This window comes from Drosophila erecta, unplaced genomic scaffold (assembly GCF_003286155.1).
Source record: "Drosophila erecta strain 14021-0224.00,06,07 unplaced genomic scaffold, DereRS2 tig00000092-arrow-pilon, whole genome shotgun sequence".
NCBI classification, from domain to species: Eukaryota; Metazoa; Arthropoda; class Insecta; order Diptera; family Drosophilidae; genus Drosophila; species Drosophila erecta.
Genome location: NW_020825207.1, coordinates 8,937,265 through 8,963,169, shown reverse-complemented (window position 1 = coordinate 8,963,169; position 25,905 = coordinate 8,937,265). Strand labels below are relative to the sequence as shown.

Here is a 25,905-nt window from a genome sequence, read left to right as displayed (position 1 = left end):
TTAATATATAATAATCTTTTATATAATTTATAAAAACATAAACAAGAACCTATGTAGGTAAGTTAAGTTTGCGTTCTGTTTAATTGGAGAATTTGTATTGTGCCATAATATGATGAGCATTATTTATAGTGACTGACTAGTGAACATCTCTAGAAAAGGGCTGCTAAACGAAATTGAATTCAAATTTTAACGATGGTTATGATGAATAAAATTTAAATTTGAGTGCGTTACGAAAGTGAATATCTATTCAATATCCATATCATCTACACGTCCACGAACGCGATTCTTGCGCTTGTGTTTTTTAGTGGGCGGCGGCAGGAAACTCTCCAGGAATTCAATGGTGTTCATAATTGTTTCCGAACTAACGTTCCCAATGTAGTTTTTGTCGAAGTAGACGACCGGTACAGGTGGCTCCGTTGAGAGGAGCAACTTGTCGCAGTTGCAGCGTTGTCCCTGAATTTTGGCATCCAACGTTTCCACTTCCGAATCTGTGGTATTTGATTTGTCTGGAAATCGGTTCATAAATAGGTCAATCTATTTCTGTTCTCTTTAATGAGTTGCAACACACCGAATAAGGGACGAAAGCACTCCTTCACCTGAATCCACTTGGTGCAAAACTGTTTGATGAAACTGTCGTTCTGATTGAAAAAACTGCGTGCCGCATTGTCAACCCGGTATTTCATGAATCCCGGCACATAAGGCCATTTTCCCTTTGCGGCGTAAAAGCAAATGATGTCTGGAAAATAAAAGCGTAACAATTTGATATTTTACGATCCTTAAAAAGGTATTCAAATGCTTCGGTAGATAACAAAAATGTAAATATTTCATGTTTAAAGATTATCGCATTTTTATTTTGAAACGGCAAAAAATATTGCATACTTTCAGCCTTACATGTATTCGTCGCTCAAAATGATTTCAATGCGTTGATGGCTTTTAAAATCAGCCATCATTTAAAAAATATATTAAATTATGTTCAAAATAAAGAGGATTTGATCTATAAACTTCCTGGATTAATATGGAAAAATATACGGCCTATCCATGTAAAGAACACTTTCTATTCCTAGATCGGTTGCTCAACTCACACGGCACATGGAAGAGGTGAAGAAATGTGCGCTGATGCTCCAGACTCGAGATGAGATGAATGCCGCTGGACCGCCGATTGGCCAGGACCTTTCTTCCGGCAAAGGGAATCTCATCCACGCGGATGCTCTTCAGATATGCCTCGCCCATTGTGCATAAAAATATGACAAAAAATAGGGGCAGAACACGCAGAGCGATTTTCCGACGCAGTTCCATGGTCGATCTTTCCACTACCCAGTAATAAATGCGACTGACGAATGTCCTGCAGGAATTGTCAAACACCTGAGTGATTTCACTGCGCTTTATTGATTTTAATTGTGCGAGGTTGACACAAATCCAGGCACTCGGGATACATTGCATGTGTTACCCCAATTTGCCAGCCACAAAAGGTTCATTGCACTTTTGCCTCTAACATACATGTTGAAGTTATCGTACGAATTCTACACATCAAAATGAAGTCGCAGGAGGTATGCAGTATGCAAATAGGCAGTCATTAGCTAATATGTTATTACTCAATATAAACAAAATAATTATCATATGTAACCTGGGTACAACTCACTTGATCTATGAATAAACAATCCACTGGCAATGGCAATCCAACTAAGCGAGGAAGAACTACTGATCTATTACGAACTGATTTCGCTTTGCCGCCACGCGGCGTATACTTAATATGCGAAACCTGATTTATGGCACCCTCAAACATTTTTAGAATGCCGTAATATAACCCACGTATTGAAAATTCTTTTAATAGCTTATCATGTTGGGCACACTTAGAAATACAAAAGCAAAGCAAATACCAGACAGTTATTAATGTTATTCAATTATGTAACTTTTAACCCTAATTATACAGAAAAATAACAGAAACATTGAAATGTTGGCTCTTACGTATTGGTAGTAGTTTATTTCCTTACAATAGCTTGGTTCTATCTTATTTTATGTGCATTTTCAGTACCAACCGTGTTTATATGTACATTTTTTATCGGTTGAGCAGACTTACGAACAATTCGACTTTTCGCTGAGCATATGGGACCATAGATGCACCCTGTCCGTCTGGAATTCGCTGGCCACGTGAACCTCGCAGCCTTTGTAGGGGTCTGCTGCATTTGCGAATTCGTGATAATCGCATATTCCGTCGGGACGTGACTGGAGCACCTCCATGGAGCAGGGGGTCAGTGACTCGGAATTCCTGGGTTTTCTACGAAATATATTGATTCATTATAATTCATTAAACAGTATAGTAGACCATAGTAGACTCACCCAAACCTCGCGAAATGCACGAAGTAATCCACGAAGGAATGGATCACCTTCGCCTCCGTGGAGTTCCGCTCAAAATCCGGGAAAAGCAGTGGACTGCGGAACAGGTAGAGCAGGTCATCGCAGTGCACCACTCCGTATTTTCTGGCCACATTCGCAGCTGTATAGGCAGAGGCATAGCTCAGAGGTCCGCGATAGTTGAAACTATAAACGTAGACAGGGCTCGGCGGGTGGCAAACGTTCTTCCGAATGGTATTGTACAGGGGCTGCTTGAAACCCCTATCGGATATTAACTGGAAAGAAGGGGTTTATAAATAAACTATGTGTAAACATAGAAACTACAGAGAACTGGTTGCTAAAGACTTAATTATTCTTAGATTGCTTCAGGCAAATTGATTATTGGCCATTGTATCTTTTGACTTGGATAATTGTCTAGCACCAGCCCTTTCGACTTACATTCATAAACCCTTGAACGCTTTGCTCGTTGAGTTCATGCTGGCCCTGGAAATATACTTTCACCAGAAGATCCAGCATCTTTTCGCGCCTCTCTCGGCTAAAGCTGGCCGGGAATTCTATCAGCTCCTGCAGCAGCTCGTCGAATTTGGAGTTGAAGCTCTGGCGGAGCGCTTCATTGCCCAGGATGTTCACCACACGCACAGCTCCCTCACCTGGAACAGTGCCCAAAAGCAGGGGAATGGATGTCGGATTTCCTTGGGCCAGGATATCCTTGGGATGCTCGTGGAGAAAAGCGTCGCCTTCCAATCCCCTTTCAACCACTGGGCGGAAATTGGTCATGTGATCCACATCCCAGTATTTGAGACCATCGCCGGCGTTCAGAAGTTTGGTGGCATTTATTCCACGCAGTGCCTTGGTTAGCTTCACTGTACTCAGGTTCCTTGCATCTGGCACCTCGGCAAACTCCGCCAGGAGGCGCGCCTGCTCCAGAGGCTCCTCCGCAATGGCGAAGGGCACATTGGCCGTGCCGCTCATGCTGATCACACGATGGAAGAGGCCCTGGGATCTGGGACTCAGCAGGTGCATGTGGGCACAAACTCCACCGGCACTCTGGCCGAAAATGGTCACTTGCTGAGGATCACCGCCAAAGAAACGTATGTTGCGCTGCACCCAACGCAGCGCCAAGTTCTGATCCTTCAGGCCAAAATTACCAGACATCACGGCATCCTGCGTCGATAGAAATCCTTTGTGTAAAACGCAATGTTCAGGAGTTACACTGTTTTCACGTTGAAAGCGTCTTGGACTCACCAAAGGGTCCCAGTCTATAGGCCACCGTCACCAGAATCACCTCACCCGAGTCCATAAAGTATTCTGGGCCTGTTATTCCCGGTCCTGCAGAGCCGCTGAAGAAGCCTCCGCCATGGATATAGACCATTACAGGTAGTGCCGGTTTTCGAACCTAAATAAGGCAATCACTTAAGCTGGACAGGATTTCACCAAGCCGGATCATCACTACTGCCCCCGAACCGATTTTAACTCACCTCTGGCCTGTAGACATTCAAGTAGAGGCAATCCTCTTCGCCGTAGATTACTGGAGTCGGCAGCAGGTAGTTCTTCTGGATGCAGTCCATCCTGGGCGCACTGGCATTGTACAGCCCCAGCAACTTGGGCATCCCCTTGGGATTCTGGCGGAGACGAAGCTGATTCATAGAGGCAGGCTCCTAGGAAAGTTGCACATTCCACTTACACTGAATCTCAGATCTCCGACGGGCGGCAGGGCATAGGGAATGCCCATGAAGGCCTCGAATCTCTCGGACTGATAGCCATGCAGGTAGGTGCCCTTCAGGCAGCCCACGCTGGACGGGCACACGGTGAGCTGGTCCACAGTGGCCAAGGCCGTGCAGAAGGGTCCAGGGCCAGCCAAGAGCTGTCCGAGAAGCAGCAGCTGTAGCATCCGTAGTTGAATCATCGCCAGCGGTCCACGAAATCACTGAAAATAGAGCTAATGGATCATTAGTTATGCAAAGCGATTGGTTATTTATGAGACACTTTGTGCTTCCAATGCTTTGCGTTAGCTCGCCCAAGATTATGTCAATTTAATTCAGTCTTAAATGCACTTTCTGACCATCAGCACCATCACCATCCTGGTGGATGCAGCGGAAAATAGCTCGAAGTACCTTACGCGACAGGGGCCCAAATCGATCTGACGATTTATTAAGTTGAATCGTGAAGAAACCTTTTGCTCTGTACCAGTGGCTCTCTGCCCACAATCTTGACAAATGTGCCCCAACTCGACAACTGTGCTGTGGAAAATTTATACGGATCAGCGCGGTTTAGCCACCTGGTTGGGATCGTTTGGAGAACGGTTCACACGGCGTATGCTTGATCGGTGCGAATAGCAAGTGATCTGGAACTGCAACCAGCATCTACCAGCGACCTCAACCGAATCTGGTTAGGGTAATTTGAAGCATGAGCCGGAACAAGTGGAATGTGTTTTCCTGTCCAGCGAAAACTGGAGGTGGACTACTTACCCTGATCCGCCAGAGTTGACGACTAGTGATCGACTGCGATCGCTTCTTATCGAAATTGTCGCTTTTATCCTGTTTCGCCTCGCAAATTCGCTTTCAATGCATTCACACAGAAATAAATCATGCTGCAGATGTCACATACAAAGCTTGGATTTTGTAGCACCCACAGATTAATATTGCTTATTAAGTACACAATTGTGCTATAACAACTACTTCTTATGCAACTTGAATATATTTAAATACTAGAGCATATTTATATCTACTGCACCGCACATTCTGCACCCTAGATATTACTCACTTTCGCTTGGAACGTCACGGTTTTCACTCCCATGGATCGTGTTCCACCGTAGGATAGCAGAAATTGAGAAGTCTCCGAGCAGAGGTTCCCCTATCGGACGAGATGTATTGCTCTACGGATCGACGGCAATCTTATCTCATCGTATGTCGTCGGGCCTTTTATTCGCACTTAATCTCATTTCTTGCACATTCTGCATATGTAAATTGACCTTCGAATGGCAACTGGGATGGGATGGGGCAGCAGGCATTTATGAAAATGGAACGCACTTACAATGCCCCAATGAAAATCTGGGGTATCTGCAACGATTCCCATTCCCATTCCCATTACACATTCTGTTCCATTTCGCAAATTAATGGGGTTTATTTAATGCGGGTTCATTCTTAAATTAACCCGAAGTGTAGATACAATCGGATTGATAGCTAAGAAAACAGCTTTTTCCATATCGGAAATGCTGTAAGCGTCATGTTGCTTTGAATATCTTCTAGATATTTGTTTTTGTTGCCACCAAAGTGAAAATACTTGCACATTCCCAGGTCCTTGAAATCCGTAGCTTTACAGGTGGATGCTTCATGGAAAATTCTATAGGGATTTTTTATATCGGAATAGGTTTAATATATAGTATATAGTGTTCCCAGCTTACCCTGTTTTGGCAAAATTGGTCATCAGCAAACTCATTCGTTGAACCACCTTGGCATCTTCGGAGTCCTTGGGAAAATCCTCGACGGCTATCGGAAAATGTACGGTGTGTATAGCGTCATCCATGTGAACTGCTCCAAGCCCAAAATCGTCAGTGGAACCCGAAAGAATCGTATTTATAGAGCGCAGGCCGAAAAACTCAAAGATATACATCGACAGTGGATTCTCTTCGAGATTGGCATATGGAAGATACGATGAAATAGTTTCATAAATCGGATAATAAAAGTTAAAGTCGCCGGAGATCTCTGCCAACTTCAACATGGTTTCGTTGTTAAGACTTTCTCCTTTAAAGTCATACGCCGCCAATATTTCGCTGACCGTCTGGACAGGAGTCCCCTCGGGAAGGTTAAGGAGCAGAGCCATATGTTCCAGGAAGTTCTCATTGAACTCTGCCCGAAGCTTTGGATTTATGAAGGCACGCATAATTAATAGGGAACCTTCTCCAGCTCGAGAACTCATGCTAAGTAACCAGGGCACCTGGTTAATGCGACCTGCCCTGTGGGCTTCTAGTGGATCCTCGGTCAAAAAGGCATCAGGAGATGGAGCCTCCACTACTGGGAAGCTGGTAACGTGTGGCATGTTATCCCAGACCTTTAAGCTGTCCAAACTAAGAATTAGTTTTTTAGGGCACACTTCACGTAGCGCTTTAGCAAGATCCTGGGAACTGAGACTCTCCGCTTGATCGATTGACATCTCTTTTCCCAGACGCCTTGCCTGACTTAGCGGATCTCTGAGGATCTTTGTGGCTGGCAGAAACATGGTGCCAGTCAAGGACATGGAATTTTTAAAAAGTCCTGAAATATTAAGTATCAGGAATATTACTTAAGTGCGAACAAAATACGGGAAAGAAAACTGACCCTTTGAATTGGGGCTAAGCATGTGCAAGTGTGTAGATATTCCTCCAGCACTGTGTCCAAGGATCGTGACCATTTTTGGATCTCCTCCAAATGTAGCTATGTGCTGTTGAACCCACTGCAGAGCCAATCGCTGATCCTTGAATCCGAAATTACCTGGCATGTGCTCATCGCCAGTGCTAAGAAAACCTGCAACATTTGGTCTCGATGTGAGTGGTATTTAATAGTCTGTACAACTTACCAAAGGGACCAAGACGATAGCTAACTGTTACCACGACTACCTTGCCGGTATCCATCAGATACTCTGGTCCAGAAGCCAACGGATGGGCAGAGCCGCTGAAAAAACCGCCCCCATGTATATAGACCATCACCGGCAAGTTCTCATCATCCCGTTTCTATAAAATCAAAACAATCAGGATTTTCTATGGATGCCTAAAAAGTTTGATACCTTGGGTCTGTAGACGTTCAAGTAGAGGCAGTCCTCTACTCCCATCAAGCTCCATTCTTTCGCAAAGTAGCTTCTCTGCAGGCAGCTGTCTTTCGCCATTCCAGCATCGAGTACTCCCTCCCAGGGTTCAGCAGGCACAGGATTCTGTAAACATTGAATATATATAATCCTCCTGAAAGTCCCAACGGGGAGAACAATCCACCTTAAGACGGAGCGGTCCAACTGGCGGCTGGGCAAACGGAATGCCCATGAAGGCTTCGAACTCTTCGATCTGATATCCTGGCATAAAAGTGCCTCGCATGCAGCCCATGTCCTTCAAGCACACATCCAAGGTATCCGCGAAAGCGACAGCTACAACAAATAGTACTCCAAATCCGGCGAACTGCATTTTGATTTGATCTCCTTTGGTACAACAGAAGCTCACTTTTATACTCCATTTGGCTACAGACAGTGGGAGATGTGCAAATTCCGGTAATCTGTGCAATAATAAAAACCACAATTATCGAATCCTAAGAGGTTTTATTTCTGTAAAGTAGAAAAGCGAGGGTAAGCTGCCAGCCAACGCTAATCGTATATGATAAACCGATAAATTGACGTCTAAATAGCCTAAACACGCATTCAAACCGAACTTACGACTAAGAGGTATAATTACAATGCCTATACAACATGACGATTCAACTAACAATGAACGTTTCGGATGGAGAAATGTAACTAAATTACAGGCCTAGAAACCGGAACTATTAATAAAACTAAGTAACTCCCGGTCAGATGGGTGATAAACTGCGGCGCTGGGCGGTAGTCAATTGCGGATGCCACATATCCAGGATGAGCACAAGGCGTGGCTGGCTTCCATTGTGCCACACCTCGTGTTCAAAGCTATCATCGAATATGAACAGTTCTCCCTCACGCCAGGTTCTAAAGCAGAATATGTTAGTTCACGAAATTGGAAAATTTTTTAATTTTCCCTCACCTTTCCTGCTCTGCCACTCGGAGTGAGGTTCTTTCCGGCTCTGGAGCGACTAGCGTGAGGTGTGCCCTCAGTCGGCAATTGGTAGGTCCACAATGCGGCCACACATGCGTCTGGGCCTGCATAACACTAAACTTCACTTGGCCTCGTCGACAACCCGCGGACTCGGGAAATTCCTCCATCAAACTACAGGTGATTGGGGCCCTGCGGCAGTTGTCCTTCACCCGGCGACCCTGGGCATATAGCTCATACTGCTGCCACACTCCTTTGTCGCGCAGCAGTTCCGCTTCATCCTCGAAGAATCCACTTCTGCCCAACAGCGCTAGTCCCTCATCACGAATGGCACGCCAATTGAGGGTCAGCCTCTCCAGCTGCCGTTCATAGCTCGTTTCCTTGGGCTGCCAAAAAGGCTGTGCTCTCAGCCTGGGCTCATTGTACAGCGATCTCTGATAGAGGCTGGCAAAGAATCCTTTGGTAACACCTTTTCTGTACACCTCAAGAGCTTCTGATTTCATGGACAAGCGCTGCATGGTCTCGCCCAGCGACAAATAGAAGAAAGCCTCTTGAGTGCCCTCCTCTTGCGACTCCACGGCATATTTTAAATAAGGCAAAGCCTTGGCGTAGTCAGCATGGAACTGTCTTAGGGCCAGTCCATAATGAAGTTGAGCCACAGCATTGGTAGGCCACAGTTTCAAAGTTTCCAGAGCCACCTTTTCAACCTGCTGAAGACTGGGAGACAATCATAAAGTATTTGTACATCAAAGTAGCCTGTCTTACCTACTTGTTTACCATAAGATAGGTGAGTGAGAGTTGGTTACGGAGCCGGGGATCCTTAGGCAAACGTTGGATGAGCAGCTCGTGGATGGTAGTTGCCTGTCGGTGGTGACCTCAAATTCAATAGAGAAATTCAGTTAGGATAACGATACAGTTTAATCATATATTCACTAACCCAAAAATCTCAAATTCTCGATGCAGCTTTCGCCGGCGGTTTTAAATTCCTTATTGCTGGCAACAAGCTCGCCAAAAGCCAAATATCTTTTGTAAGCATCGATGGCTTCCCACAGGCGCTGATTGCTGCGCTCCTTCTTGGCCAGAAGTTCCAGAACTCGGGCTCTTCCCAAATGGGCCGACGGCTCGTGGGCAAAGTTGGTGGTGAGCGTGTTAAAGGATCGCAGGGCTTGGGCATAGTTCTTTGGGGTGGATATTAGTTCGCGATTCGCCAGCCAAAACACAAAAAAGGGTTAGACAAAGTACAAAAGCATGCAATTAGTATAAATCATTCTCTCAAGAATTGAAACGCAGTTGACAGGAGTTCTAAGGATGAGCCCGCGACCAAAGCTTCCTCCTAGTGGGTGTGTAAATTTTGGAGTAGCTCGTCGTGGGTTCATCCCAACCATATACATCTCCTGAAAAGAGCGTTTCTATAAATACGTGAATACGGTTATATCTTATGATTTGATTAATTATCCTTTGTTGATCTTACATGACTAAGCAGTTATATGATCTAATGAACTTGACAAGCAAACATAAACTAAAGCTTTGAAATGAGATTGTGTTTTTTGTTGTGATGTTCTTTAGTGATTGTTGAGCTAGAGATATATCGAAGATATACAGTTCACGGGTTAGTCCAGGTGAAGGAGACACCTTTGGTTGCGACATACCTCCCTAATCATCTCCTCGTTGGCCTTGCGCAACTCTTGCTCGAAAGGATCCTCTTTCTCTGCGGGAGCAGCTGCAGCTTCTTTCGGCTTTATTTCTATTGGAATTAAGAATCTGAATTAGAACGATTTCAAGCATAACAATGGAGTGACATTTTGAACGGTTACGGCCTAGATAGCTCCACCTTGTGAGAGGTGTCAGTTTGTATCGGTGTATCCTACGACTAACACTTACGATCTGTTATGTGTAAAGCGATCGGTTTTTTGTCGTGTGTCTTAAAGTAGTGTTGGGCCTATGATAGCGATAGCTTATGTGATCGATCGAAAGTATGTTGGATGGAGAATGGAGTCGGGTGGTCATCGACAGACGTGGTGATTTGTGCGTTTAGTAATTACGTGTCCAGCTGGGGTCGTCGGAGTCTGGATCGCTCTCGAACTCCTTGACGGGCAGACGACCGTACTTGGCCTCCAGCCGGCTCATCAGATCAGCATCGTCCACGTCAGAGATTTCGTCCTCCTCGTCGGTGATCTCCTCATCGCTATCTCCCTCATGCTCATAATCCTCGATGGCCCCATCCTCGTATTCCACGTAGATATCGCTGTGACCGGTTGGTTGTTCGGGCTCCTTTTCTTTCTGTTCGGGTTGGGTTTCCTTTGCAGGCTCCTGGGCGTACTTGTACATGGCGCTCAGTTGCTCAAAGGTCTCGGGCACATAACTGGCCATGGAGGCTACATTGTCGTCGCTATCGTGACGTTCTTCCTCCTCCTCAATGTCGCTGATTTCCACCTCGATCTCCTCTTCGATTTCGATTTCCTCCTCGGAGTATTCTTTTTAGACAATGGGATATGACTGAAGTTAAAACTCTGGACTTGGCCAGGTATATCATACAGCAGACGCTTTCAGATCACTTGTCAATCAAATGATTTGGAAGCAACTTCGGCTAGCCGAAGTTCGCAATTAATAACTCATATCTCCAACCATCGTCCAAAGGGGGTATCTCCTCCTCATCGTCCGGTATGTGATCCTCAGCCGTAGCAATCGTCAATCTTCGCCTGAATAAAGTCTCTGGTGCGGGCGCATCCTCAGCTATGCATTCACCACGGAAGATTCGAACGTTATTCGAGTTAGGGGATTATTAATCGAGCAAGAACAAAGCCATTCAACAATTTCCGTACATACATACATTGGTCGAATAATTTTAACAAAGCTGTGACTACAATCAGATTCAAGAAATAATATAAAATCATAATCAAAATAAGCTAACTGAAGAAAGTGCAAAATTTAGACAGGCTTCATGGATTCTCATCGTTAAAACAAAGAGAAGCCATTGCCCAGCCTTTGTTTTAGTTTTGTTAATACATCAGATTTGTACTACATAGAGACATTAAAGTCGTATTTTAATTTTACCAATCGCTTGGTGGGTTAGAACGAAAAGCGGCGCTTAGTAAAAGTTACTGAAAAGAATCCCCGGAGTATGTTTTATTTGATTAGCATAACATTTGGCGTGCTTGGCGGATATGATTGATAGAGATCAAGAGCAGAGAGCGGAATACAAAGAGCGGAGATTTGGGGAGCAGATCAGCATTGAAGACTCACTTGTATTTGGACTTTTCCTTATCAATACAAGGCGTGAAACTAAGGCAAGTGCAACGCCAACGCCAAATTTAACGGCAACTGTAAATGATTCAGGTTTTAGTATGATAAAACAAACAAATGCCTTTTGCACTTTCTTGTACAATTTCGGTTTCTAAGTTCTTGGTTGTGTGGGTGCATATATTCTTTCTGTTTGGTAAGGTGGAGCATTTCAGTCGGTCAGTTCTTAAGGTTCTAAACCGGCGAGATCCGTTAACCGTTCAACTACTTATTCCTTCGCTACTTACGTGATGCCAACCAAGAGGAGGCCTCTTCTTTGGGTTCCTCCTCATCATCCTGGTCTCCATCCTGCTCCTGACTCTCTACTGGATTTGCTGGCTCTGTATCATCGACATCATTTTCAAATTGCTGATCGAGGGACTCAAAGTCGTCGTCATCCCCGTCATCTGCATCTTTTTTGTCTTGATCCTACGATAAATGATTCATTTAGCGACAAATACGAAGACCATTTATCACAGCCCAAAAAACTATTTACTAACCTCATCCTCGTCATCGTCATCATTAGTATCTGTTGCAGGAGAACTTTGTGCCGCAGATTGCGATCTTGGCGGCTCTACTGATTCTTCGAACTCTTGCTCTTCCTCATCTTCCTGCTGCGAACATAAAACATAAATTTCTTGAAATATACAATATTTTCAGAAACTATAGATCATACTTCCTCAGCTTCCGACTGCGGGGCTTCAGTGGATTCTACTGCATCGTCATCCGCTGCGGGCTCATCCTCTTCATCTTCTTCAGCGTCGTATTCGCCAGTGGCTTCCGTTGTGGCTTCGGTGGTAGCTTCCACAGTTGCCTCTACGGTGCCTTCATCGTCCTTATCCTCCTCCTCCTCTTCTTCCTCCTCCGCATCTTCGGCAGTTATGTTTTCACCCGCGTTGTTCTCCTCATCTTCATCCTCCTCTTCTTCTTCTTCATCTGCCTCTGGTTCATCTTCCTCAGTGGGCTGCTCCTCTTCCTCCAGTTCTTCTTCTAATTCTTCTGAGAGGGGTTCTTCTTCTGTAAAGTTTTTTGTTTTTTATTTAAGAGAATTTGAATTATTTTAGGTTAACATGCCTTCCTCTTCATGGTCATCGTGGTCATCATGGTCATCGTGTTCATCATGATCATCTAACGCCTCTCCAGAGGGTTCCTGCACATCGTGACCATCATGCTCATCCCGATGTTCATCTACCCAGCCATCAAAAACTTTCGAGAACCTAGACTCCGACAGGGGAGTGTCCACTAAGAGAAACAAGTATTTAGTATAATCCCAATTTCTGAGAATTCATATACTTACAATCCTCCAGTCCGCGATTCTCCATGATGATCAGACCAACCAAACCAAGGAGCACTGCCATCAGGGCGAAGAATATGATCTTGGCGCACCAATGACCGCCAGTTCCGTGATCGTGGTGCACATGCAGGTGGAGATCTTCGTTTCCCATTTTTGTAATGTGAACGCCGTGCGAAGATTCGTCGTCATCTGAGATCCGACATTTGCATGATAATGGATAATAAAAACACATGTACACATGTGATTACAAACAACTTAATTGTATCCACCTTCGAGTGTTTTACTTGGATTTAGTAACTGAGCGAGACATTCAATTAATTTGACAAAGCATTCCGAGGAGTGTTGGGAAAAATGCACATAAGGGGTTCTATTTATCTACCTTGAAAACTGGACTGACGCAGAACACTCACATCGCCCTCGGACTTGCGATCATCTAGACGAAAAGTTAGTTACAAAGATACATTTACCGGCATTACAAGCTGATAAGACGGCGTGAAGGGTGGGGGTAATTGTTTATGCCTAAATATGCGCAACGATAAACAAAGAAGCCGCCAGTCATGCTCTTGGGCAGTTGGCCAAGTGAAATTAAATGGCTTTACACATTTGTATGTACATATGTGGCTACTTATTTCGGTGCCGTGGGTGTAATGGCCCCAGAATCTATACGGAAGCAGCATCATCTGGCATCATTGTATCTAGTATCTAGATCTCTGTTGCATTGGAATTAATTTGCCGACGAGGTGACGAGCTCTCCATTCTCCAATGAGAGAAAGAAAACGATGAAAAGAGAGCAATGAAGAGAGCGAGAGAGAGAGAGCGATAAGAGGATATCCCAGGGACAACGGAACATCTGTGTTTGCCTTGGGAAAAAGATAAATAAATCAGGGAAAACCACTCTCTGCCTGCTTTTACGCGATTTTTGCACGGTGTGCCCTTTTTCAGCCGCTCCCTATTCAAATATCCACTTTGGGCTCTTGCACCTCCCCGCCTTTCCCACCCGCACACATGTCATGCATATATATTTTCCTGCTCGATCGGCACACGCATAGCGACAGAAAACAGGCGAGATGTATAATTTTATATAATAGGGCAAAGTTATTTTTAAAGGCACTCGACAATATTATTATGCTAATAAAAGAAATGAACTGCTTGCTACGCGGCGGCGGCGAAAAGACAAAACCGATTTTCACATTAAATAACGGTTCATTCGAGTATGATTTTAAGCAAAAGTACCGTATTAGGGACTTACCGCGTTTTCGGCGCTTATCCTTGCGCTTACGCGGCTGCACATCGCCCGACATTTTGCTCACAAAAGGCACTAAAACCTATGAGCCAACTCAGTGGGGAGTGTTTGTTTTTCCTTTTCGAGCGGACCGGGCAAAACGGGCAATCTGGATCGGCGAACAGCACGTTACTAAATGCAAATACCGCTCGCACCGTGGGAAAATTATTTATAAAGCGGCTGGCGTTGCCAGATCCGACGGGAATGATGGCAGCTAGAGATGACAGCTAGGCGGGTGTAGCACTACCGGTTTCTAAGTTGTATTGTTCTGGCTGGAAAATTCAGCTCTGCAAAAATAATTTTTACTATTGTTACTATTTATTTTACTATTTTACAATTTTACTATTTATTACTAATTTGAATGGGCTATTCATTAATTTAATTAAATTGCTAGTTGCCATTTTAAAGGTAATTATTCAGCAAGGTGACTGTTCAGAAAACACAATTACTAAAGTTTCTGCGACTAATGAATTTTTCATATTTTATGTCTGCGCTATCACGATCATGGATAAAAGAATTCATTTATATAACAGGTGTAAAATCTTCAAGATATAATATATAAGTAATTAACTAAAATTCAAAATATAAGCTACCTGTTAATATTGCGTGGCATACAAATTCATGCGCACTACAGTCTCCAGTATCACTAGACACTTTTGTCACGCGCCCATCTCGAAGAGAACCAACCCCGACCAAGAAAAAAAACAAGAAAATAATACACAATTGGCGACGGTGGTGCAGAGGTTCTCCGTGTGATCCGATCGAACGGAACTAGGACCGACACGGACCAGGTCTAAATCCGTGAGGTCAGCGGTATTATGGCCGGCGACATGTCCATCGGCTGTGCGGCCCTAAAGCGATCCAGCAAGCTGAGGTCCTGCACCAGTGCCGCCGACACGGACTCAATGCGGGTGCCCAGCGACCACAGGGACAACGGGAGCCTGGTCAAGCCGCCTCCGGTGCCGCCGCAGAATATGCGCGGCGGTCTGCGGGTGTACAAGATCGTCATCCTTGGTGACGGCGGCGTTGGAAAGTCAGGTGAGCTACTCAGCCATGGATTAGCCGAAAGAAAACGCCGAGTTATCACTGCGCACTTTGATTGGGGCTGCGAAAAATCAATAAATTATCTCAATTTCTTTTACGCTTTGTTTTGACCCCCTCACCACCGACACCCACGAAACTCCACCAACCACCACTCCAACGCCCTCTGAAAACGACGACGAAACCCGAACAGCTGTCACCCTTCAGTTCGTAAGCCACAGTTTCCTGGACTACCACGACCCCACAATTGGTGAGTAAGGCGCAGGACGCAAGGCGTCTATGGAAAAGCACACAACCAACCACTAAATGTATACCGGGTTTTTTTTCGCCGCAGAGGATTCCTACCAGCAACAGGCGGTCATCGACAATGAGGCCGCTCTGCTCGACATCCTTGACACCGCCGGCCAGGTGGAGTTCACGGCCATGCGGGACCAATACATGCGTTGCGGCGAAGGTTTCATCATATGCTATTCGGTCACCGACCGCCACAGCTTCCAGGAGGCATCCGAGTACAGGAAACTGATCACCCGTGTCCGCCTGTCCGAGGACATTCCACTGGTTCTGATTGCCAACAAGGTGGACCTGGAGTCGCAACGACGCGTGACCACCGAGGAGGGCCGGAACCTGGCCAACCAGTTTGGCTGCCCATTTTTTGAGACATCGGCTGCACTGCGTCATTATATCGACGAGGCGTTCTACACGCTGGTCCGCGAGATTCGGCGCAAGGAAATGCAGAAGGCCCTGGGCACGGACTCTAATTCGGAGAAGATTCACACGGGGCGACGGAGTCGCTGGTGGCGCATCCGATCCATCTTCGCTTTGGTTTTCCGGCGCAGACGAAACCTCAACTAGGCCTGGATGTGGGTTCCCTCAAATGAGTGCAATATTAACCACAAAACCGAGTAACTTTTGTTTGCTATATATTCTATATAGCACATACCCATCAGATACAACATACAAGAGAGAATTAACCGATCGAAAAGGATAACTAATTGTTATGGCCACAGTGGTTTATTTATTATTTGTTACAAAAACTATTTAAAGTACTTGTTGTTGGCCGGAAAGGATAGCGAGGCAGTAGATCAGCGATAGAGTATATCAATACGTTTAAGCACCGATCCAAAAGATACATATTAACAATGCACGTACATATGTTTATGTAGTAAATATTACTAACGTTGATTCCTAGACGAGAGCGATTAAGCAAGTGTGGCAATTGGCTAAAGCTCAAAAGCATTTAAATTCAGCAAGATCGAGGGATAGTCCCCAACTAACAATCTGATGATACTGAATCCTAGCCAGGAGATTAACCCAACAGCCAATTGCCAGGTGCGAAGAGCAGAGTAGGGGAAGATTTTTAAACTTATGTATGTACGTATTTACCCAGAATACACGCACATGACATACGACACGAGCCACACATTTAACTAATCGAATAAATGTTGAATTTAATGTATACTAATATTATAAATCGATCGATCGACATAAGTATGTAAAACGCGGGAACATTGCAAATTATAAAATATGAATGAGAATATGCGTTTGTTCAGATCCAAGCCCAAAATTGATAATTTAAGTCCACGACAGCCGATGCATTTGTTGTTTAAGTTTGAGAAAAGTTTATTGTTTATATTGTTAAGGACACACGTGTTACGCCTAAGTTTATTTATTATTAGTTTAACGAAATCTGTTGATTACTTTTACCACAAGCAACCACACATCACGTTCTCTAAGCATTCACCATGAGTTCCTCTCATCAATGTTAACTGCATCACCAGAAACAAAATACTAACACGGCTTTAATTACTCTGTTTGTTACGAGATCCCAAAACAGTTGAATGGACTACCATAATTACTAATAATTAATTGTTATTGCGAATCCTGCAACCGTTCGAACCAAACAGATCGACTGACGAAAACAACAGCTAAATACGAAAACGAATCAAATGCGGGTAGAAATATAATAGAAATGCTTTCGCCGAAAGTAAAGCGATTAAAAAGTACGTTTTAAGAGAAAAGGCTTGCGAACTAGAGGTTCAAAGCAATGTGTCGTGTCCATGTTGTTTCGAAAACGACATACATGTTCGGAAATAATATTGAAACCTAATACCTAATCGAAGAAAAACCAAAACATTTTGATCCATAATGTTATGTACATTTTAAATGTAAAAAAAAATTAAATACAAAAGCACAAAATAAACAAAAACAATACCCTCAATAAAGATTTTTTTAACCCCGTTAAAGATGTGTGTTTTGACTTTAAGGGCGGGGAATTCCCAAAAAAAAATAATTCATTTCATTTCATCATTGGCGCCTTCAGACATTCAAAGTCCATTATATTTTTTCTCGTGATAAGCAATTCCCACGTTTTTAAATGTCGCCATCCAATTAGATTCGATCCCCTGCCAAATAAAACAGTGAGTTAAACCAAGAGTAGATCAAATGTACTGTTTATTCATAAGTATAATATAGTTTGGTTGTATCTGATGCATCTTCGAGTTTTTCAACTTCTGTGTGAGAATTACACGATTGACGGTACAAAATACAAAAAAGAGACATACACATATGTACTGTATAGTATAATTATATGTATATTCGTATTTTATAAAATCATAAAATACTCTTCATATAGTTTGGTTGTTTTGTAGTATCTTTTTTTTATGTTTTCCACTCGTTTTAAGCAAAGTACAAATATTAAAAACTCGCTTAATGCGCTCGAAATAGTTTTTCACTTCATCAAAAATTTTCCCTCTTAGCATCTCCCACGCGAAAACTGAATGCATCTCATTTGTGGCTTACGTTTAGTTAAATAAACATTTATCGTTTTTGTTTTGTTTTGTGTTTAGTTCGGCTCTTGTAATGTAGTTTCACTTCCAACTTCTATTGGCGGCCTGGTCTCTCTGTATCTGATAGATTTAATGGGAACATAACTCTCATCTTGACGCCTACGCCCTCCTTGGACCCCGGGATCCACCTTCCGATTCCGGTTCTGATTCTGATTACACTGATTCACCTGACTCACTCACCCTCACATACGACACAATCTCATCCAGCCACAGCCGATTACACTTGACAACACAGTTAACAAAATAATAACATACATCTAGGAGGGGTGGACAGAAACGGACACAACTTGAATATGTTTACATATATCGATATATATTTGCTTGCAGTGGCTGACTGATTGATCTGCTCTGCCCTAGGTTTACAAATAATAATGCCAGAGTTATTACTGTTGTTTACTTCGGTTTATAACTACACTAGACTGTATATAAAATCAAATCCGCATTTGACATTCTACTTGGTGCTGCCTTCCCTTATCTCGCTGCTCGCTGCTCCTTCCTCCGCCGATCTTGTAGCTCAAGCTCTATTTTCTGCTCATGTTGTTGCTGTTGGGTGGTGCAGCTTCGTGTATCCGATGTTCTGGTTGTTGTTGCTGTTTTTGAGTGGTTGTTCAGCTCGTTATTGTTGTAAAAGGTGTGTATGTGTTGGTGTGTGTGTGGGTGTGTATGCTGCTGTTGTTGTTGCTGTGTGTGTGGTATATATTTTCATGTTGTTGATTTGCTCTTTTAGAGCAAAAGGCATCTGGTCTTCTTCCTCTTTTTGACTTGCAGCGCGGCCCTAGTTGCCGTCTCGAAAACATCCCGCACACCCTCCTTGGACTTAGCCGAACACTCCAAATAGGCAAAGGCATTAATCTTCTCGGCCATGGCGCGACCCTCCTGCGGCTTCACCGGCTCCTGCTTCATTTTTGCTAGATCCTGTAAAGTCATTTCGTTAGAACTGCGAATTCGACGGGCCAACAGTGCGTATACGTACCCGAATTGTGTTGGGATCATTTCGCAAATCTTTCTTATTTCCTACCAAAATGATTGGAACATTTGGACAAAAGTGTTTGACCTGCAAGAATGGAAAACGGATTAGTTTATATAAAGTTATGGTTTAATAGGCAACACACTCGAACTGTAAAAACAAGTAATTCGTAATGAGAAACATTTTTTTTTCTTATCTATATAAAAATAAGCAGTTATGAAAAGGAAATGATTCAGGAAGTTGATACTAATTTGGAAATGTCTAGACTGTTTAAACAACAACATACAATTTGAACTAACTATTGTAATTCTATACCAACTCCAGTCTTTGTCACTGTAATCTTTAGATATCATAAAAATCATCATATCATTTAGATGACATAAACAACAGTACAGAGATGATGATACATTTGTTATTTTCAAACATAAGAAATAAATGTTAAATAGGACTACAAATTCTGTGCGAAATATTTCAACCTTTTTCAAAATGTAATATTGCATGTAATAAATATTTTGTATACAGTATACAAAATCTATCTTCTGTATAGTATATACTTGTTTTTAACGATCGACTGATAGAAACGTTCGTACAACTCACCTCTGGGGTCCATTTTTCAGGAATATTTTCTAGCGAATCGGGTGAATCCACTGAGAAACACATCAGTATGACGTCAGTGTCGGGATAGCTCAGCGGTCGTAGTCTGTCGTAGTCCTCCTGCCCGGCCGTATCCCACAAGGCCAGCTCCACCTGGAGAATCGGATGGGGATTATGATTGAGAGTTCCGGTTGCAGTTGTGCCGTCAGGGTTATTAGATAGATGGGGTTTTTGGGGCACGGCGAGGTACGGGTACGGAGGGAGATGGGACAAGTTCGAGTTGAAGATAGCATGAGTACGAGTACGAGAGTGTGAGCAAGGAACTTGACGGAAATGCCAAACGAATTAATCACATCGAAGCGAGGCAAAATGAAGTGGAATGACGTGAACTTGTCTGTATGTAAACGCTATCCAAACAGAAACACAAACAGAAACTGAAAATTGAAAACCCGCCATATTGCGCAGCAAAGGCAAACACAGTGTTTATTTCGAAAAAAAGCGCCTGAAAATACTGTAGATCCCAAATGGAATATATGAACATATAGCCAAATCATGACTTGATGCCCCAATGGAAATCGCACATTACATTCCGGAGAGTAAGGGAGTGCACACCCCCCCGCCCGCCAGAAGAGAGTACAGGTAGACAGGGAGAAAGAGTGAGAGCGCGCGAGAGAGAAACAGAGAGAGCGGGGGGCGGCGCAACGCATTAAACTGTATGTGCGCAACGGACTTGTATAAGACAAATACAAAATAAAAGAAAAGAAAACGAGCGGAAGGAAGGGAGCCCCTTTGCTGGTGTGTGTGCGTGTGTGCTGCCAACTCTCTGTTTAATAAGTGTGCGTGTGTGTGCAAGTGTGGGGAAATGTGGCCAAGTGTGACTTAATCACTGCTATCAAAAGTTTAGATTCTTTGGAATAATCCAAAATTTGCACTTCACTTAACCGAAAACGATCTTCATTTCTCTTTCGCTTTTCCAGACACCTTTGTTTATTGCCGTGTATGTGGGCATCAGGCGATATTGACTCATTTCATTTTACAGTGGAATAAAAGGAAATACGACGACCAAGGTGTGGGTGAAGTTGTGGGTGGCACAAACAAGAGAACAATAAACACACACCCATGGGAACAAACTCACACACACACAGAGGCGGGTGGAAAGTGTAAAGAGGATACGCGCACTTGAAAAACGGAATGAATTAAGAATGCACACAAATTATAAAACGAGATCAGATGATTATCACTTGGGTGGCAGGGTGGGGTTATCAGGCGGGTGGGGGGTGGTGGTATCAGCAGCCGGTTGGGGGTGGTATGCAGGGCGGTGGGGACGTGAAGGTAGGGGCGGGGCGGGAAAAGGGGCTTACCTGTTTGCCATCCACCTCGATGTCGGCCACATAATTCTCGAATACGGTGGGCACATAGACCTCGGGGAACTGATCTTTGCTGAAGACAATCAGAAGGCAAGTTTTACCGCAGGCACCGTCGCCGACAATTACCAATTTCTTGCGAATCGTCGTCATTGGAAGTTCTGCAAAAGGCAAAATCAAACTGTAGCAAGATGCAATGCAAGTGCAGCGGAGGCCCGAGGATTCTCAGTCCGAATCCGAATACAAATTTTCGATTCCGAATCCGAGGCTGCCGTTCTGTTTTATATATTTGCGAAATATATTTGCGAGCGCGAAGCTGCTCAAAAAATTATCAAAATGAAAAAGCCACACAAACACACACATATGCAGTCACACGCACACTGGTGAACACAGGCACGAATACACGCGCGCGCTGGCTCTCTTTTCCGATAGCACTCTCTCGCTCGCACACACACTTAGTCATACTCGCGACTGGACGGCGATCTAATAGTCAAAAGTGTGGGGTTCTTTCTTATCTGGCCATTGTACATTGCCCGTTAGCCGAGTTTTTCCCGTTTTTCTTTTCGGTTTTTCGCATTCGCATTTTCATTTTGGTCGCGTCATAGGGCCGCCCGCTTCTCCACCCCTCTCTCCAACACTCCAGGAAACTCCTCTCTCCGCGCCCCGTCCCGCTCACACTTTATTCCAAAAACATCTCATCATCCACTCTGTACGTGTGTGTGTCTGTGTGTGCGTGTGTCTGTGCGCCTCTGGCTGGGCGTGCGTGCATTTGTGTGCCTGCTGTGTGGAATTTTTTCACTGCTGCTCTTTCGGCCACTTACAATTTATATTGGTGATTTCACAACACTCAGCACGAATTCGACACTTAATTTGCTTACAAAATGGCACAAATTTGTTGATTCTTATGCGTCTACCGTTTAGCTATATCGTATAAAAGTTAATGCAATTACAAAAATTCGAATTGAACTCGACGATTTTTTCCCATGCAAAATGACGATGAACAATGTTCATCCATTTCATTTCTCGGTAGCGGGATGAACGCTCGATGACCAACCAACGCCTTCGAGCGCAGGGCTGTTATTAGCCCAATCGATAGTTGTCATCGATGGCAACCCTGTGCGCGGCATTCCAATGCCCGACCACGACTGGTCACACTGCACATATTTATTCTTCCTCTTCTTTTAACATCTGCGGTCGCATGGCCCGGGAATTAAGTATTTGTAGTTTGACCGAAAAACTGAAAAGGAATGCTTGACGAACATATGCTGAAAGAAATGCAGCTGAGTTTCCAGCTCACCGAACAGCGAGAAATAGCCTCTGGTCGCCGTAAGCCGGAAACCCCACAGCACCGACCCACAAAACAAAAAGTTATTTCAACGGTAGCAAACAACCCCGAAAAGGTTTCGAAAGCAATGATTCAAAAAGCCCAGATTGCGTCGGCCAATAAGTCCAAGAAAAATAAGGCAAAGGGCGAAAAGAGGCCTCTTTCCCATAATGACTCTAAATCAGATAGTATTCCGTGCCAAAAGAGGCCCAAAAAGGATACGACTTTACCTATAATGAATCCTGTACATAAATCCCAAATTGCTAAAGCTAAAAAATCTGCAGCAAAAAGCAAAAGTCCACAGCTTCCTAGTCCCAAGGTTCATAATATAAACGGTGGTATGCTTTATATCTAAAATGTTAACCTGAATTTATTTTAATATAATTGTACTTTTCAGAACCAGATGTTAAGAAAACAAAAGTTAAGGCGCCAAATAAAGCCAAAGAAGCAAGTTTACCTAAAAAACAAAAGGTAAATGGAGGCAAGAGCTCAAAGAAGATTGTACTAAATGGTCAAATAGTCGAGATTTCTGAGATAAGTGGCACTCCACTGGCACCAAGCGACATTGAAATGAATTCAATGGACGATTGGACCGAAGAAGACGATTATTTAATGGAAAGTGGTAAGCAAATTTGTAATATCACCTTATATTTCTTAACTTAAACTATTTGTTTTAGACTCTGAAAGCGATGTAGTTGAAGAAATAGACGAGACATTTTTAAAAAACACGAAGATTATTAAAGTCGAATCTAAAGGCAGCCAAATCGATGTAATAGACATTCTTCCTCCTTTTGAGGATGATGAATACCAACCTCTTGTGTTAGATGGTGATGGCAGCGGAACAGTTCGAAAGATTAAGGTCTTTAAGAGTCCACAGGAAGAAACTGACAGCGACGAAGAGGATAATGATTATGAGCCACAAGATAGCGAAGGCTTTGTATCTGAGGAATTTGACAGCGAAGAGTCTGACAGTGAAGACACAAGCAGCGCAGACTTTGACAGTGATGAAGATAGCGATGGAGAGGAAGAATTTGACGTGGATGAAGATTTCGACAGTGAAGATAGCGATAGTGAAGAATTTGGAAGCGATATCTTCGACAGCGATGATCTCGATTCAACGTATGAGCCACCTGATATTGAGGTATTCTTTGATGATCCACCTTTGGGTATGCAAAGAGAGCCGCTTATTATAGAGGAAATCTTTGATGATCCTCCTGTAGATAAAAATCAGAAAGAACTGGTTAGTTATAAGCCTAAGCTACAAAAACGTATAAAACAGTCAAGTGTTGTGGAGATGGTGGCAGAAAACTCAATCGTTGAGCCTCCAGAAGAAGTCTTGATTGAAGAAACGCCTAATTTTACACCAAACGAGTCTGAAGCTGCCATTGAAACCGAAGAGAATGCCGAGGTACCACTGCCTGAAGTCCTTACACCCGAAAAGCAATATGAGAGTCAACAAAGCGATACGCCGTTTTACAGAAATCCGCAAGAAAATCGCACTGAGCTTAGCGTATTTGAGAACAGTCTAAAAAGCAATCATGTACTGGCCGTGATTAAAGAGGACCTCGAAGTGTATGGCACACTAGTGCTCACTTTGCTTAGTGGTCAAATATCAGTGAATGGTTACAGAGCTCGCAGGCAGGAGCCAATCACTATTTATTCCCCCAAAGGCCTGACTTGGGTTTCTATTTCACCAACGAAGACAAAAAAACCTGAAAGGAATGAGGTGAACTGGGACGAGCTCAACAAGAACTTCACACGCGCCCAGCTAGACAGGATTAAGAGCAGCTATCAGAGCCAGACAAATGCAATAGTATTGCTCCACCGAAACACAAGTGCACAGCGACTCGTCGACACCTTTGGCAAGCACATGGCGCAAAATGTTTTCCCCCTGGTTAATCCTTCTAATCGACCATTTAACCAAAGTGAAACCCTGTTGCACTGTCTGATTCAATCGTCCGATCTAAGTCGCACCCTGCAGGTCCCGCAGGTATGGAATAAGCTAAAGTTCCATGCCACAAGCAGGATAATCGTGGCAGGTGGTAAGGGCGTCGGAAAGTCTAGTTTATTGCGTTACCTCATCAATCGAAATCTTGGCCAGTCTCCATCCATTCTGCTCATCGACTTGGACATTGGCCAGCCGGAAATATTTGTTCCCCAGACTATTTCTTGCACCGTAATTGATGAGCCTCTTCTGGGACCGGGATTCTTGTTTAACAGGCAGCCGGAACATGCCATTGTCGTGGGCCACACAAACATTGTCTTGTGTGCAGAGCATTATGCCCGAGCAGTCATTCAACTTGTTCAAACCATTCAGAACGATGCCAAGTGTTCAAATATTCCGTGGCTGATAAATACAATGGGCTATAACAAGGGTTTTGGTATCGAATTGATGGCTCTGCTGGTGGATCGCATACGTCCCACGGATCTTGTACAAATCGCCAGTCCAATTCTAATCAATAACTTTGATTCTGCCCTCGACTGGAGCAGTCTGTCGCAGATAAAACCCATTATTTACTCGGCAGAGGAGTTCAGGGTCAAGGAAATACCAAAATACACACTCCATAAGCTGCTTAGTGCGGTGCCAGCAAAGGAAAAAGGAACTTGGAGTCTCAGCGCCAAGGACATGCGGTACTCCAACCTTCTGGCACGTCTCAGTTCGTGCCTGACGGGAAACGCCAAATCTCTCACAGACTGCCAGCCGTTGGGGGTGTCTTTGGAAACCCTGAAGATCCTGCATCCCACCAGCAAGGATTACTCGCGCGAAGAGCTGATTCGAGGCATGGAGGCTAATGTGGTATATCTGTGCCATCACGGGACAGGTCTGCCCCAATGTTTGGGAATAGGTTTGTATACATCGACGCCCCTTTGTGGCTTGTTATTAAAATTCCTGAATTCTTTTAGGTGTGGTTCGTGCCATCGACTACGACCGAAAGGAGTTATTCCTGGTGCCAGCAATGCCACTGCAAAAGATGCCATTGGTGAATTGCCTTATCCTCGGCGGTGAACTGACCCTGCCGCAGGGCTACTTCCGAGATCAGGGGCAGGGTGTGTCCAGCAGTGTGCCCTTCGTGTTTATCCTTGACGATTCGAAGTCGTCAAAGAGTATTCAGCAGATCTACCATCGATCGCCAGCCTTTCTGGGAGTTCCGCTGAATCAACGAAACTAAAACCGAGCTTACTGAAGCAATCGCAATTTGTAAATAAAGTTAGGTTTATTAACACAATGCTAATGGGACAAATTGTGGCGTCCTTTGAGGATCCGGTTCATCAGCACTCGTCGTCCCTCGGGCGTGGACATCCTCGCATTCCAGCCGTGTACATTGATTCTCTTCACCTCCATGGGTTTCGGAAAATGGCAGCGGACTTTCGGTTTCAGCACCGCCCGATTGAAGGCGTGCTTATCCCGCACGATTAGAGTTTGTGCGGTGCTGACAATCGCCAGACAGGTCCTGCAATGTCATAAATTGTTATAAGACCACACAAAAACCATGGTTTATTCATTATTTACTTGCCTTTGGAGCATTCCCTGCAGCATGTTAAGTAATTTCCAGTTAGTATGACCGCTCGATGTCCGAAGAATACCGCCTGAACGGCCGGTAAGTTTACTTGGCGTTGCCAGACCAATGGGTTGGCTTTCGAACTTAGCTTCAAGGCAATTTTACATTACAATGAAAAATACTTTGAATACAAGATAACGCAATAAAAAAGCATACCATTGATTTAAAAGCCCTGTAAGTTATTTGTCAACAGAGAATGCGAACAAACCGCTTATTATTTAATGGAGCTGAACATAACTAAAAACTATCGAATTGGTGTTGT

At 44.0% G+C, this 25,905-nt stretch overlaps 8 protein-coding genes across 13 annotated transcripts; 2 read left to right on the top strand and 6 right to left on the bottom strand.

Annotated features, from left to right (window-relative positions):
- Positions 1-55: 55 nt before the first annotated feature.
- Positions 56-578, bottom strand: LOC113564356. Its single transcript, XM_026981329.1, has one exon. The coding sequence runs from the start codon at positions 520-522 to the stop codon at positions 244-246; it is 279 nt and encodes a 92-aa protein (XP_026837130.1). The 5' UTR covers positions 523-578; the 3' UTR covers positions 56-243.
- A 27-nt stretch (positions 579-605) lies between these two features.
- LOC6548853 (venom carboxylesterase-6) lies at positions 606-5,403 on the bottom strand. 4 transcript variants are annotated; one of them, XM_026981323.1, is made up of 9 exons: positions 4,821-4,846; positions 4,467-4,592; positions 4,037-4,291; positions 3,831-3,974; positions 3,598-3,748; positions 2,791-3,533; positions 2,338-2,627; positions 2,078-2,275; positions 606-736 (listed from the first exon to the last, which is right to left on the bottom strand). In XM_026981323.1, exons 3-9 carry the CDS (start codon positions 4,256-4,258, stop codon positions 667-669), a joined length of 1,818 nt encoding a protein of 605 aa, XP_026837124.1. In that variant the 5' UTR covers positions 4,259-4,291; positions 4,467-4,592; positions 4,821-4,846; the 3' UTR covers positions 606-666. The 4 variants fall into 4 exon arrangements, with proteins under 4 accessions (XP_026837124.1, XP_026837125.1, XP_026837126.1 ...); XM_026981324.1 differs by lacking the exons at positions 4,467-4,592; positions 4,821-4,846 and adding an exon at positions 5,116-5,403; XM_026981325.1 differs by lacking the exons at positions 4,467-4,592; positions 4,821-4,846 and adding an exon at positions 5,116-5,131 and having other exon boundaries at positions 4,037-4,279.
- A 47-nt stretch (positions 5,404-5,450) lies between these two features.
- LOC113564355 (esterase-6) lies at positions 5,451-7,503 on the bottom strand. Its single transcript, XM_026981328.1, has 6 exons — positions 7,316-7,503; positions 7,114-7,257; positions 6,907-7,060; positions 6,669-6,854; positions 5,756-6,605; positions 5,451-5,694 (listed from the first exon to the last, which is right to left on the bottom strand). The coding sequence occupies exons 1-6, from the start codon at positions 7,499-7,501 to the stop codon at positions 5,535-5,537; spliced, it is 1,680 nt and encodes a 559-aa protein (XP_026837129.1). The 5' UTR covers positions 7,502-7,503; the 3' UTR covers positions 5,451-5,534.
- A 109-nt stretch (positions 7,504-7,612) lies between these two features.
- Positions 7,613-14,153, bottom strand: LOC6548855 (aspartyl/asparaginyl beta-hydroxylase). 3 transcript variants are annotated; one of them, XM_026981320.1, is made up of 15 exons: positions 13,915-14,153; positions 13,045-13,098; positions 12,669-12,854; positions 12,446-12,613; positions 12,048-12,388; positions 11,872-11,985; positions 11,620-11,800; positions 11,336-11,413; positions 10,718-10,825; positions 10,135-10,566; positions 9,742-9,836; positions 9,030-9,270; positions 8,862-8,967; positions 8,084-8,809; positions 7,613-8,028 (listed from the first exon to the last, which is right to left on the bottom strand). In XM_026981320.1, exons 1-15 carry the CDS (start codon positions 13,964-13,966, stop codon positions 7,878-7,880), a joined length of 3,033 nt encoding a protein of 1,010 aa, XP_026837121.1. In that variant the 5' UTR covers positions 13,967-14,153; the 3' UTR covers positions 7,613-7,877. The 3 variants fall into 3 exon arrangements, with proteins under 3 accessions (XP_026837121.1, XP_026837122.1, XP_026837123.1); XM_026981321.1 differs by lacking the exons at positions 10,135-10,566; positions 10,718-10,825; positions 11,336-11,413 and having other exon boundaries at positions 7,615-8,028; positions 13,915-14,086; XM_026981322.1 differs by lacking the exons at positions 10,135-10,566; positions 10,718-10,825; positions 11,336-11,413; positions 13,045-13,098 and having other exon boundaries at positions 7,615-8,028; positions 13,915-14,086.
- Positions 14,154-14,574: 421 nt separating this feature from the next.
- On the top strand, positions 14,575-16,523 carry LOC6548856 (GTP-binding protein Rit2). The gene is made up of 3 exons (XM_001975386.3): positions 14,575-14,985; positions 15,182-15,238; positions 15,323-16,523. Exons 1-3 carry the CDS (start codon positions 14,766-14,768, stop codon positions 15,838-15,840), a joined length of 795 nt encoding a protein of 264 aa, XP_001975422.1. The 5' UTR covers positions 14,575-14,765; the 3' UTR covers positions 15,841-16,523.
- Positions 16,524-17,410: 887 nt separating this feature from the next.
- Positions 17,411-21,837, bottom strand: LOC6548768 (ras-like GTP-binding protein Rho1). The gene is made up of 5 exons (XM_001975387.3): positions 21,581-21,837; positions 20,757-20,920; positions 19,399-19,548; positions 18,808-18,888; positions 17,411-18,749 (listed from the first exon to the last, which is right to left on the bottom strand). The coding sequence occupies exons 2-5, from the start codon at positions 20,910-20,912 to the stop codon at positions 18,558-18,560; spliced, it is 579 nt and encodes a 192-aa protein (XP_001975423.1). The 5' UTR covers positions 20,913-20,920; positions 21,581-21,837; the 3' UTR covers positions 17,411-18,557.
- A 79-nt stretch (positions 21,838-21,916) lies between these two features.
- LOC6548769 (polynucleotide 5'-hydroxyl-kinase NOL9) lies at positions 21,917-25,310 on the top strand. The gene is made up of 4 exons (XM_001975388.3): positions 21,917-22,418; positions 22,481-22,705; positions 22,761-24,929; positions 24,988-25,310. Exons 1-4 carry the CDS (start codon positions 22,007-22,009, stop codon positions 25,251-25,253), a joined length of 3,072 nt encoding a protein of 1,023 aa, XP_001975424.1. The 5' UTR covers positions 21,917-22,006; the 3' UTR covers positions 25,254-25,310.
- On the bottom strand, positions 25,280-25,697 carry LOC6548770 (39S ribosomal protein L34, mitochondrial). The gene is made up of 2 exons (XM_001975389.3): positions 25,599-25,697; positions 25,280-25,535 (listed from the first exon to the last, which is right to left on the bottom strand). Exons 1-2 carry the CDS (start codon positions 25,619-25,621, stop codon positions 25,313-25,315), a joined length of 246 nt encoding a protein of 81 aa, XP_001975425.2. The 5' UTR covers positions 25,622-25,697; the 3' UTR covers positions 25,280-25,312.
- Positions 25,698-25,905: the final 208 nt, after the last annotated feature.

Excerpts from the sequence above, each read along its gene's own strand:
- LOC113564356 (XM_026981329.1), bottom strand. The coding sequence starts at position 522 with ATGAACCGATTTCCAGACAAATCAAATACCACAGATTCGGAAGTGGAA.
- LOC6548853 (XM_026981324.1), bottom strand. The coding sequence starts at position 4,258 with ATGATTCAACTACGGATGCTACAGCTGCTGCTTCTCGGACAGCTCTTG. Across the intron at positions 3,975-4,036 it reads TCGGAGATCTGAGATTCAGT|AATCCCAAGGGGATGCCCAA; the intron begins GTAAGTGGAATG and ends CGTCTCCGCCAG. Across the intron at positions 2,276-2,337 it reads GTGCATTTCGCGAGGTTTGG|AAAACCCAGGAATTCCGAGT; the intron begins GTGAGTCTACTA and ends TATATTTCGTAG.
- LOC113564355 (XM_026981328.1), bottom strand. The coding sequence starts at position 7,501 with ATGCAGTTCGCCGGATTTGGAGTACTATTTGTTGTAGCTGTCGCTTTC. Across the intron at positions 7,258-7,315 it reads TTGGACCGCTCCGTCTTAAG|AATCCTGTGCCTGCTGAACC; the intron begins GTGGATTGTTCT and ends CAATGTTTACAG. Across the intron at positions 7,061-7,113 it reads TGAACGTCTACAGACCCAAG|AAACGGGATGATGAGAACTT; the intron begins GTATCAAACTTT and ends TTGATTTTATAG.
- LOC6548855 (XM_026981320.1), bottom strand. The coding sequence starts at position 13,966 with ATGTCGGGCGATGTGCAGCCGCGTAAGCGCAAGGATAAGCGCCGAAAA. Across the intron at positions 10,826-11,335 it reads AAGGAAAAGTCCAAATACAA|CTGAGGATGCGCCCGCACCA; the intron begins GTGAGTCTTCAA and ends GTGAATGCATAG. Across the intron at positions 8,968-9,029 it reads CGAGAATTTGAGATTTTTGG|GTCACCACCGACAGGCAACT; the intron begins GTTAGTGAATAT and ends ATTGAATTTGAG.
- LOC6548856 (XM_001975386.3), top strand. The coding sequence starts at position 14,766 with ATGGCCGGCGACATGTCCATCGGCTGTGCGGCCCTAAAGCGATCCAGC. Across the intron at positions 14,986-15,181 it reads CGGCGGCGTTGGAAAGTCAG|CTGTCACCCTTCAGTTCGTA; the intron begins GTGAGCTACTCA and ends AAACCCGAACAG. Across the intron at positions 15,239-15,322 it reads CTACCACGACCCCACAATTG|AGGATTCCTACCAGCAACAG; the intron begins GTGAGTAAGGCG and ends TTTTCGCCGCAG.
- LOC6548768 (XM_001975387.3), bottom strand. The coding sequence starts at position 20,912 with ATGACGACGATTCGCAAGAAATTGGTAATTGTCGGCGACGGTGCCTGC. Across the intron at positions 18,889-19,398 it reads CTGAAAAATGGACCCCAGAG|GTCAAACACTTTTGTCCAAA; the intron begins GTGAGTTGTACG and ends CCATTCTTGCAG. Across the intron at positions 18,750-18,807 it reads ATGATCCCAACACAATTCGG|GATCTAGCAAAAATGAAGCA; the intron begins GTACGTATACGC and ends ATGACTTTACAG.
- LOC6548769 (XM_001975388.3), top strand. The coding sequence starts at position 22,007 with ATGCTTGACGAACATATGCTGAAAGAAATGCAGCTGAGTTTCCAGCTC. Across the intron at positions 22,706-22,760 it reads CGATTATTTAATGGAAAGTG|ACTCTGAAAGCGATGTAGTT; the intron begins GTAAGCAAATTT and ends TATTTGTTTTAG. Across the intron at positions 24,930-24,987 it reads GCCCCAATGTTTGGGAATAG|GTGTGGTTCGTGCCATCGAC; the intron begins GTTTGTATACAT and ends GAATTCTTTTAG.
- LOC6548770 (XM_001975389.3), bottom strand. The coding sequence starts at position 25,621 with ATGCTGCAGGGAATGCTCCAAAG. Across the intron at positions 25,536-25,598 it reads CTGCAGGGAATGCTCCAAAG|GACCTGTCTGGCGATTGTCA; the intron begins GCAAGTAAATAA and ends ATGACATTGCAG.